This window comes from Lepisosteus platostomus, chromosome 9, assembly GCF_059453375.1.
Source record: "Lepisosteus platostomus isolate fLepPlt1 chromosome 9, fLepPlt1.hap1, whole genome shotgun sequence".
In the NCBI taxonomy this organism is placed as follows: domain Eukaryota; kingdom Metazoa; phylum Chordata; class Actinopteri; order Semionotiformes; family Lepisosteidae; genus Lepisosteus; species Lepisosteus platostomus.
Genome location: NC_142619.1, coordinates 16,300,409 through 16,312,627, shown reverse-complemented (window position 1 = coordinate 16,312,627; position 12,219 = coordinate 16,300,409). Strand labels below are relative to the sequence as shown.

Below are 12,219 nucleotides of genomic sequence, written 5' to 3'. Positions count from 1 at the left end.
TCTCTTTACTTTTCTGAAAAATATTTAGCTTATCAAGTTCATTTTAAGCTGATGTCCCACAATACTTCCCAGGTGAGCTTCAGAGGAAGATTGGTTTAAAGGTTCTGGAAATGGGAGGCAATGCGGTTGTGGGCTACCTGCAATGTTTTGACCTGGAGGGAGAGTCTGGGCTGGTGGTACGAGCCATTGGAACCGCCTGCACTCTGGATAAAATAAGTAACCCCTCTGCAGCTAACCTACCTGCATGCAATTCCCCGTCCAAAGAAATCAAAGAGTAAGTATAAAATATAAGGGGTTTATACTCCTGCATGAAAGCTAAGTACTGTGTTTGATGGATCTGTGTTCATTTCCTGTATTGCATTGAAAATTGCAATAATTATAGGTTAACATTTCTTTTATTTCAAGATCCCACATTCATAATTTGATGAAGAGGAAGTCTCAGTATAATAACTTGTGAAATTTACATGGTATTCATCTTCCAAACAATGAGTAGAATGAAGTATGTGTGCCGCATAAAGGAATGGGTGTTATAAATTTCATTCATGGGCAAAGTTAGGCAAATGTATGTGAAAAAAGATAGATTTGAAGGAAATCTACCCATTAAGTTTAATAAAGAATAGAAAAAAAGGAAATTAAAAATCTTGTGAATTGCCGTGTTTGAAGAAGAAATTGTATCAAAATCTTAAAATAGCATGATAAAGTATGATTTTAAGACACCCAGATTCCTGCTTCCTCTGATATAATGTGCTGCATCCTGAGAATATAACATTTTTGTTTCTCCACACGAACAAACCTTCCCCTAACTTACCGTTCCTGGCACTTGGCACTGTCTTCCATGGTTAATTTACACTTGTGCACCTGCATGTTGAGCTTCCTCTCAGTTATGTAACTTGAATCTTATCTTGCACATACTGTACATTGTTTGGCCAGTAAATCATTTAAAATTTCAAATATGATTTTTTATTCCCCATTTTCCTTCCACCTTCCTTATATGGATTGCAAGGGAGATATTTGAACACTTTTTAAAATGAGACAATTGTCCTTGCTGTTGCTGAGGCAGAGGTCAAATTCTGTATATTCCTTAGTTCTTAATTTAAATGATTATTCAATTGCATCTTTTTCTTCATGTAAATAGTGCATTACGGGTTGTGTCTCTTACTCTGATCCTGGAGAGCTATGGGCTTTCAGCCATTTAATTGAGCAAATCTTTGGTTGAATTGGGGTAGATAAACATGATATTTAGCCATTGATTGACTGCACAAGTGAAACATGTAAGATCGGGGCTCTCTAAGACCACAGTTGAAGACTATGCTGAATATGCCACATTTCACGGTCAAGTGGCTTGGGATTCTGCCACCACTGCTTTAGCCAGCAGCAGCTGATAAGTGATGATATTCAGGGCTGTATTGCCAGCATAGAGTGGTCTGCCCCAACTACCACACCTCACTGTTTGAACATATAAATCTAAAAAATGTCTTTGATAATACTTTTTAGCATGGCATTCTCTATAACTATGCATTGTTATGCAAGTGTATGTGACAAATTATATTAAAGAGCCCATAGCATTGTGTTCCTATTTAAATAGACTATTAATTGCAAGTTATTTGTGTGCTCTCCTTTCTATATAACTGTTCATATTTTAGTCTTATTGGGTTTGGATGTGTGCCGTCCACTGTATTTAATTAATTTAATCCAGATATTCTATATATCTCAACTGAAGTTAAACTGCAGTTGTTTTACATTTGTAGTACATGAGGTCAGTTTAGGTTCACTTGTTTTTGTCCAGCTTTCCTTGAATTTAATTCACATAGCTGAACGGAATACATGTTTTTGTAGTACAGTGAAGATAAATTATGTACTTACTGAATTTTTCATTATATATATCAGTGATTTTTTTTAACGCCACAACTTAGCAGCTGTGCTGTATGCAGGCAGCTGTAAACAGCACTGTTTTGGTATTTTCAAGTACACATACAACCTTAGCATCATTCAACACAAGAAAACCTACCTAACTCACTGATATTTTATCATTTTTAACTACACAATACTTTTATGGTGGCTTTTGAAACTCAGTATGAATTATTTGGCTACCAACTCAGCTATTTAAACATTTAAACTGGTTATCCAAAGACCTAGATTAAAAACTAAATCAAAGAGAAGCTTCTCATGCTTCAGACTTGCTGTTGTAGACCATGCATGTTGCTTATTTTGCTTTTGTCTTCTGCTATTCATAAACTAATTACAGATTATAGCAGAAAATAGCAGCTACTTTTGACTTGCAGCTTCCTGGAGGAGTAATATTTTGTGTGTGGGGGGGGGAAACACTTTTTTGCTGCAATCTGTTGTCTGTGTTGTTTTTCTTTTCTTTCTTTCTTCTTTGGCTGCCAATTGTCTCAGGTCTCCACTGGCTCACCCATCCAGCCACGGATGTCGCTCGACCCACAACAGCCCAATTCACACTGCTACCGGCTCACGACTAACTCAGAACTTCTCTGTGTCTGTTCCTACTCTCATCTACACTGGTATGAGACTGCATAGCTTGGAAGCTGGGGAGACAGGCCTCGAGCACAGGGCTCAGATCCTAAGGTCAGGCAGGCAGTGTAGGCAGGTACCACGTGTCTGTGCTCCCTACCAGCCGGGGAGAGTGTCGAAAATCAACAGGTCGAAACCCTTCAGCTTCCACGGCATTCTGATCCTGATCAAAGCCTAATCATGGCAGGTCATACATAATCTGTATTTGTTTTTTCTTTTGTTTCTTCACTTTATATTCATTTAATTTTTTTCAGATACATGATCAAAGCAATTGCATCAAAACATTTTTCTCCCATCTACAATCTTTATAATTTGCTATTTTGTTTTAGCTGCAAAGTATTATTTTTTTTTTACAGATTGACAGAATTCAAGACAGAGGAAGCATATAAAGATCCTACCTGTTGTTTTTTATTTGCTTTGGTTAGCTTAAAAAAAAGCTTGTTTTACTTTTTGTTGGATTATTTGTTTTTTTTATTTATTTATTGCAGTTCTATTTCTGTGTATATCTGTACATATTTACATATCCTTGCTTTGTTTTCTGAAATACACCTGACTCTCAGCCATTGTCCCTGATCCAGAATTAGAAATAGCCGAGCAGCCATCTTCGGCCTCCTCCCCAGCCTGCACACGCACAGCTGTCGGATTCCCCTGCTCCACTCCACCTCTGCCACCAAAACGGGTCATTCCAAACTTGCTGGCGTCTGTCAGCACAGGGTTACTGAATGTGTTTCCACCTTCTTCTGGCAGGGTTCCCTTCAGTGAAGATCCCAACCCTAATACTCATTCATCTGGACCCTCCACCCCACTGAAAAACCAAACCTATTCCTTTTCACCTTCCAAGTCCTACAGCCGACAGTCCTCCTCTTCTGACACAGATTTGAGTTTGACACCTAAAACTGGTAAGGCTCCTTCACCCACTTTGTTTTATTTTAGTTTTCCTTACTTTTTTTTTCTTTCTCCTTCCCACATTGTTTGCTGTTGATTTTTATTTTGCACTGCACCTGTCCTTGATGCCATATTCCATTTAATGCACCACTGATTTTTGGCATTGTTATGATTTTTCAAAAGTTTAATGTAACCTCTACGAAAAGGTAAAATTAAAACGTATGCGCACCAGAAATGTATACATAAATCTGCAATCCAAAAACATTTTAATTCTTACCTCTATTTTAAAAAAAAAATTCAGTATATTTCAGAGAAATATATATTCTCTGGATAGCATATTAAAATCTGCATAGTCATTTTAATCCATCTACACTATATGCAAATACATATAACACATAATATAAAAGGCTTTAACAGTAAAATGTCATCCATTTTCTATTGTTTGCCCGTTAAGTTGTGTTTGCAGTGGACTATCAAGTGCTTGCGAGGTTTTAAGAGGTGGATAAACAATTAATTTTTAATAATATAAAATTATCTTAGGAGGTTTCTTCCTATCTTTATAAGCGTCTGCCTCTGAAAACATTTCCATCATTTATTCTGCTTGAACTTACGAACCTTCTAAATTGCACAATTGACCTTTGTTACGATTGCCAGGTGATGATGATTGAAATATTTTATTAAATGCAGGATTTTTGTCAACTTAATTGTTATATGCAGTGAACTGTATAATGAGAAGTGTGCAATGTAGAGGAATGGAATGTGGAATGGGGACCATATCCAAATGGGTCTATGGAGAACAAATTACAATGAACGATGGGGTGAAAACACACGGGAGGAATACAGATGTTTTATTTAAAGTCCTAGGAATGCAGCGCCACCTCTCAGGTGAAGCTGATGCCTGTCCTGTTGTGTGTATTACCATTTTTCAAAGGATTGTGTCCCCTGTAGTCCCATTTGTATGTGTACCCAATTTCATTGTGCCACTCTTCCCTGTTGTAGCATATAACTACTAAGCTCATAAGCACCCTCTATATTTCTTCTTTAGTTTAGGCTTTGACAGGGGAATTAGGAAATGTGAAATTATCAAAATTCTAAACAAAAATTTAATTCTAAACAAAAATCGCAGAAAACTTACGTCTAGGCTTCTAAATGCAGAATTTGATGTGAAATAAGCTGTGAAATCCACTTCTTAAAAGTTTTGATTAGTGCATCAGCTACCAAAGACACAATTGTTGAACACATCTATTCCTTGCTTGTCTGTAAGATTGTAGAAACTATTGTTACAGCAATAGTTAATGAGTTTGCGGCATAGCATTAGTTATGGTAATAGAAACCAAACAACATTGTCCTAAAACAGTTTGTCAGTAATCATTAGAAATTAACTGTGTAAATATTTTTTTATTGAAATGGCTAGTTAGTAGCTCTTGACCACTATTTGTAAACCCATGAACATATGAGCTAACTGTATCCTGAAAAGTTGTAGAATTTAGAATTTCCTGTAAGGTAATATAATGTCTAATATAAGGGACTAGAATATCTTGTTTTTGAGCAAACGTTTTAACACTTTTTGGATCATTTGGAAAAATGTTCATTTCGTTTGTGGGAGGTTTCCCAGTAACTCATCCAGTAAATACCTCCATAAAAATGTGTTTTCTAGCTTGGGTTAGGTTAGGCTAGACTAGAGGGCTAGTTCAGTTTTAGGCTTTGCCATTTTCTAACTGATTTGGAAATGCCTAGCAGCAGCAACATAACAGTGGCTGAGCAGTGATTGATTCAATGATGAGTCTTCAGGATCAGCACTGCGTGCCCTTTTGTGTCTTTTGCTCTTGTGTCTTTCAGCTGCATGATTTTTACCTGGTTTTGCTTGAGCCTTTCTGTTTTGTGGCCATTATGTAGTCTTCCTTTTAACAGTCGCTGTACTGAGCCTTGACCATACTGTCCTTCCAGTTTGTCTGTCATACACATTATCTTGTGTCTCCTCATCTCTGTTCTCTACCACTTTTTTCCTCCCACAGCATACCCCATGGGGCCTAGGATTTTCCTGTGCCCTAGCTCCCCTGCTCTTTCTTCTGATTTCCCACCTCATACAAACACTATCCAACTTCCCCTGGGGTCTGGGACAACACACAGTTTTACTCTTCCACACTCTGGCCATTCAAACCCAGTTGTGCTGAGAAAAACTGTCTCTTTCAGTGAGGAGTTGCTTCTGGCTGTCTCCGGTAGGACCAAACAATTTATAAGAGATGTAGCTGTACACAGATTCACTCCCCTCTCCTAAGATATAATAGTTTATTTCACCTTTTTTACATTAATTGATTTCACTCTGAGTGCTGTCTTTTTTCTAATTTGTTTAAAGAACTAACAACTTATTTTTGGATGTTCACAAACACTAGATTTTTGTTTTTTTCAGAAATCAGTCAGTACATGGTGTGCAAGTGTGTTGATCATGTCAAAATCCTATGGTAGCAATTGACTTTATTTTCTCATGCACGTTCATTTTTACCTGTATTTTTTCTGTATGGTATGTACAGTTATTAGAAATCATAATTGTTTTGCAGAAATTTGGATTTATAGAACATCCCTCAGTTTTTGCCACAGGGGCATGTGAACTCTCGATTAAGTTCCTGAGTTTTCCCCCACGTTGTGTATTTTAAAAATTAAGCCTGGTTTGGTTTCTAATTTTTTTACTTGCTGGAATGTTGATGGATCATTTGGTTACTAAGGAAGGATTTTTCAATGTATTGAATGGTTCTAACTAAAGTTTACTTCAAAATCTTTTAATTCAAGTGTACTTTACAGCATTCATATGATACTCCAGTTGCCTCATATGATCCACGTTTTGCTGAAAACAATCATTTTAAATAGTGTCGAGAGATGCATTTAGATATTAAAAACTTTCATACATTTATCTGAACGTAAAAAAAAATGTCGGTGCTCATTAAAATTTGCATTTACGGAAGAAGTTCCCATAGCAGGCTGTGTGGGTATACTGGATAATATTAAGCCAGCTTGCCCGACTGGTTTGCTTTAAAGAGCCCTTGCGGATTGCTCCCACTCCCTAACATTGTTTTTGAGTGAACGTTCAAATGTAAAATCGAGGATGTCGTACTGTCATGTCTCTCATGATCCAAAACGGTATTATTTGAAGAACATAATAAAAGCACAACTGTTAAGATAAAAGAGAAATCCAAAGAGAAGGAACAGTGGAGGTCACTTATGGCTTTTCTTTTAGCTTCTTGACAGGTTTCCAGAATTTCTCACATGTAATTTTAAAATGCCATTATTTTGGTGAACCTGGAAGTCTTGATTCAGCTCTGTCCATTTTATATTTTATATGAGTTGAGGCCGACTGGAGCATACTTGAATTATTTGTCTATAGAAACACTTGATTTGAGGATGTATTTTGTACCTGTTTACCTTAACAGTGGCCATAACATGGTCCTGTGGATGTGGAATATGTATGTTAGACTTAAGAGCTTACCTTAATGACTTACCTTTCATTAATAAAACCCTTATTGTGGTCATGCTGTTTTCTGTCAATAGCTTACAGCTCTTATCCTGGAAATGCCTTGCTGTAAGCTATTCTTAACATGTAGTCCTACTGAAACTTGCACCACAAAAAAATACTCAAAAGTTCTAAATGCTGAAAATATTTAGTGAATTGTGAAAGCTGGAAGTAAAAACCAAACCAAAGCCTCTGTACTTTAAAAATGTTTTTCTGCCATCAGTTTGAACGAATTCAAGTTAAAATAGTTTGGAAATCAACAGACTGAATCAACCATCATGTTCATATTTTTATATGCTTTACTAATGCTTAGTTAGCTTTTAGGTGTTTGTTTTTTGATGCAATTCAACATGAATATCATGAAATATTTTTTCTCACATACATAGATTATTGTTTGCTGCTGAAAAAAAATGCTGCTGAAAATTAGAGAAGAGACCCTTTTCTGTAATGTTGACTCTGAGCTGTTGAGTACATTTTGTAGAGGCTGTCTCTCCCATATTTAACTTATAGTTGTAAATAACAATAGTGTTTAGTAGTTTAGTATAAACACAATAAAGCATGTGGTTAATCAAATAAGCACAGACATGTGGGAGGATTTTAATTATTTTCTTATCTAGATGTTTTAGAGCAGCATTTTGATAAAAAGAAATCTGCGATTATCTTATTCACTCTGGAATGTTCACATAATGAAGATTTATATAAGGTTTTAAGAACTAGTCTTGTCTTGATTTTATTAAAGACAAAAGTAAACTTTGTTATTGGGGGGTGATGTGGTTTTTTATGTTTCTTGCCTTCTACCTTGTAGGAATGGGCAGTGGTGGCAGTGCAGGGAAGGACGGACCACTAAAAACTCTACTGAGACAACAGACACAGTCAGCACTCGAGCAGAGGGTAAGGCTGTTTTAAAGCCTGCATGAACTCAATTTGAAAATATACGCATTATTTCATATCATTATTCTATGCATTATTCAAATATTATGTACACATAGATTAAGCAGCGTTCTTTACACATTTTTGAATTTTCATTTGTTGCTAAACCTATAAAGCTCATCTTTTACTTAAATGACTATGCTTTAAAAGTTGATTAAAAATAATATTAACTTTCCTTCATGAAATAGTATTCAAATAATAAAGAGGGATTTCAGGATGTTGGAGAGTATGAATGCAAGAGACTGAATTTGTTATCTTTGTATAGAGAAATGGGTTCAAGCTTGGCCACATTCACAAGAGAAAATATACATCTTTTATCTTAAATCCTATTACTTCCGTTATTAGGAGGTCTTCTATCCAGGTACTGACCAGGCTCACCCTTGTTTAGCTCCAGTGGGTTGTCAGTTGTGAGTTGCAGGCTCTGGCATGTTCATCCGTTTCTATTGACTATGTCATGGATTCAGTGAGACCATCTGTGGGATCCAGGGCCTCTGTGTCCCTTTTGTGACCCTCTGTCACTGTTACTTCTTGTTTCTTGCCCTCATGCTTGCAGCAGCTTGGGTATTCCTGTTTTCCCCAAGACATACTGACTGCATTTCACCTCAAAAGGAACATTAGGCTATTACCATGACTGGTCCTTTTAAAAGAAATAAAGTAATTTTTCTTCCAAGTCACTTCACATTTGGCCTGGGAGGGATGCTTATTTGGCAAAGAACAATTTTGAGCTCTCCGGCTTGTAGGAGAAGAGGGTGAGTTGGGTGACACTACAAAGTTCAATTGGGTGACTTTGATATACAGTATGTACTTGACGGAGGCAAGGGCACTTTCATAAGAGGTAAGGATTGCATTTCTTTTCAGGGAGCGAGGATTATGGTAATAATCTGTTTTGAGTCATGATGTTAAAGAAAAAGAGATGGACTTATGCCTTCTTTCTTACCAAAAACTCAAACACACATTGAAATCTACCTCTACCTCACATGTGAAGAAGCTCACTCCTCATAATCTTCTATCCTTTATTTCATTCTGTTGATTTATGATTTTTGCACATCTGATGTTGTTTTGCACATTACCTGTTACCTGTTGTTGTTTTGAACACTGCTTGTTGTCTCTGTCTTTCTTTTCTTATACAATTGTGTTGTTGTTTTTTGTACTACTTATCGTCTGGGAGCTAGCTAAATAGCATTTCATTATACCATATACCTGTATATGAGTATAATGACAATAATCTTGAATTTTAACTTGAATTGGGCTGATTTAGGCTTGAAATTCCTGCACCCTGTAGTCGAGAATAAACTTAAGGATGTAGATTTTGAAGTTTATAGCAGGATTATTAGGTTTCACTCAACTCTGTTATTAAAGGCAGCAAAGGCATGCCAAAAAATAGGTTATTTAAAAGGTTACCATTATAATGGGGGTATAAGACTGGAGTTTTATGATTGTATTATTAAGGTTTTGTGAAAATCTGCAAAGCTGAGTTTTGTGTTTACTCTTCACTTAAGTAGAATCACCAGCAAATTGAACATTACAGTAATAAATTCTGCTAGAAATAAAAGCATTACCATCTTCAGGGCATGAGCTCAAATATTGCTTGAGCAATATTATTTAAATGATATAAACACAACATTCCAACAAAGTGTGAAGTAAAGTTTGAATCTTGAGACTATCACAGTGCATGCGTGATCAACAAGAGTATGATATAATTATTTTATATAGATTTTCAACTCCAAATCAATAACCTGTTCTGCTTTACCTTCATATTTTTTATTGTACAGTATATGTATTATCAAGGTAACAGGAAATGCATTTGGACTTGTGTGTCAAAGTTCCTCCCTTTCTGGAAGAATGGCATTTTCTCATTTCTCATCTAACTGAAAAGGAAGACAATGGATGTTAGTCAAAATATCTTGTTTGATAACATGAATGCATTGCATTTGCAAATTCGCGTTTTATTCTAATTGTAGTAGACATAAAGCATCTTATGCCTTTAATCTATTTAATTTGTTTGTTAAGTGAATTCACCTGAAAAAATGCTTGATTCTCTTTTTATTCTAACTTGTCTTTGTATTTTCTGAAGGAATTCCCCTTTTTCACCTTGACATGTTTTCCAATGGGCTTTCTTGTCCATGTTGGGGGTGTCGTCAGTGCACGGTCAGTGAAGCTTCTGGATCGTATCCACAACCCTGGTAGGTCTGCTTATGTAAATGGTTCCAATAAGCTGCATGTAGCCCTTCGTACTGTCTTGTAGTAGATTTTGCATACAGAAGCTCTTTTTGATTAGATATAAATGTCACATTAAGACAGCTTATTACACCATTAGGAAACAGGTTATATTATACATTTAATAGTCTGACATTTTTCGAAACAGATTAATTTTTCATTGTGGTGGGGGAGATTCGCACTATCTTTGCACCACTGCATTATGATCTGTGCTGTTTTGCTTTTCTATGGTGCTGTTGTTGTCAGTGGAGGGTTCAGTGCATGACAAAGCAAGCTTTGTGTTTTGTAGACAGTGATAAGGTGTCTGCACCATTGTGTCTGTAATAAAGCATCCAACTGGTGTTGAATTCTATTAGAATGCATTTCCGTTACATTTCATTTAATATCATTAAGACTTTATGAGCAGTTGTTTAATAAAGTTTTGAAAACAGAAATAAAGAGCAAAATTACATTGTTTAAATGGATTAAATCAAGTACAACAAATGATGAAGTCATTCATTTTGTAATCTATTATCAGAGCTATTAATTTGATGAGTGGCAGGTGACAAAAACAACCTCTTATAAATCAGCTACTGGACGAGTACCAAATCTAGTCAAACCAAATAACCTAGATGGATTGAGTGGCCTCCAGTATAACCTTTGTTTCTTTTTGTAAAAAAAAGCGAATGCTGAAAATCTGATCAAAAATCTTGATTATGTATTTTAAAGTATTACTTTGATTGATATTTACATTCTTAAAGTTAAGATCTGCTAGTGCCAAATTCACCCCATCCAGTCACACTGAGTGCAAACATTTAATGAGTGCTCCAATTTCTACAGTAAAATAATGCAAGGGTTTTGGAAATGTAGGCTGAATCTCCCCCTGTTCTTGGATTTTGGAAAAAGTTGTCTTAGAAAGTTGAGGTATGTTTTGACATTTCTCTTCAGACAGCTGGCTTTTGTTGTGCTCATTAGTGAAGGTAACATTAAATTATGTAGTGATCCTAAATTAGACACAAAAACTCTGGGGAAAAAACAATGGCATGATTATGTCTTTAAAGACCAAGAAAAAGTAACAGCATGGTTTGTCAAGCCTTCAGTGATTCTTTTATTAACATGTCTTACAAAATGTAATACTTTTTCACTTAATGCAAGAATTGCTCCTTCAGTCCTTAGAATTGCAGCTGCTTTCCACAGAGCTTTAATTAAATTGAGGACTGGCCTAGTCTTTAGACTGCTGCAGCATGCTCCTTACTCTGTCTTCTCTGAATAAACCTCTGATTAACTCTGTTGTCTGTGTCTTTCCAGTTCCTGTGGAGTGTTGTTGTCCAGTGTTGTGCTCATGTTTGTCTTGTTTGTAGATTTTTTCCTTTCTCTTTTCTGCTCCTTTAACTGATCTACTAATTTGCTGTTTTGAACTCAGCCTTTGTCGGAATTATGGGTAACACAAGATCATACAAACTGCTAGACTGGAATAGTTTCACTGCAGGTATTTTACTACTCCTTCAGTATTGCACATACTGACAGAAATTATGGCAGCTCAGTGAAGTTAGTCTATTTGTAAAAGTGAAACAATCCAGAAATATTACTTTTTTACAGACATACAAACTGGTGATGGGCATCATTATGTTTCTTTTAAAAGGTGTGAAGTAAGACTTTAAATTCTACACTTTGATTTATTATTAAGACCTCAGCTAAGAGACATGTAAGAAATCTTATGTAATTAATTAAGGCTTTCATTTAATTGTGGAAAAGTTAAAATGATTATTGCTAAAGAAACAGAGAGAGATTTATGTAAACTTATATGTACATTTTTTCCTACTGCAGATTTTTATAAATCACTGCCAAACCAATAAGAAATACTAGGCCTACTATAGTGTAACCTACTCTGTAGATTACATTCTCATCAACTCCCAACATGCAAAATAAATCCAGGTGTAATTCATCGACATAAACAACAGAAAATAATGGGTTTGATATGTCAGCTAGCTAGTTTTTCTGTCCAGTATTTATATGCTCCAGTTGTCTATTCAATATTTCGTGTTTGGCCTAAAGACTTCTTAATGGATAGTCCTAATTCCAAAGAGCTTAGTTAGGATTTGTGTATGTTCTGCCTGTAAGTCTTCAAAAGAGGCTAATTCCCTTGGCAGCACAGCTGTTGTAGTGGAGAT

The 12,219-nt window shown here is 35.9% G+C and overlaps 1 protein-coding gene across 13 annotated transcripts in view; it reads left to right on the top strand.

Moving 5' to 3' along the window:
• The window catches only part of c2cd5 (C2 calcium dependent domain containing 5), a 39,597-nt gene that overhangs the window by 6,089 nt on the left and 21,289 nt on the right, over positions 1–12,219 (top strand). For 4 of the 13 annotated variants that reach the window (XM_088646963.1, XM_088646961.1, XM_088646965.1 and 1 more), the window contains exons 7-12: positions 73–274; positions 3,280–3,431; positions 5,433–5,636; positions 7,728–7,813; positions 9,927–10,035; positions 11,472–11,537. In XM_088646963.1, coding sequence (XP_088503089.1) covers positions 73–274; positions 3,280–3,431; positions 5,433–5,636; positions 7,728–7,813; positions 9,927–10,035; positions 11,472–11,537 — 819 coding nt within the window. Of the gene's footprint in view, positions 1–72; positions 275–2,397; positions 2,605–3,279; positions 3,432–5,432; positions 5,637–7,727; positions 7,814–9,926; positions 10,036–11,471; positions 11,538–12,219 lie in introns of those variants that run through there. The other 9 variants (XM_088646966.1, XM_088646962.1, XM_088646969.1 and 6 more) reach the window with 7 other exon arrangements.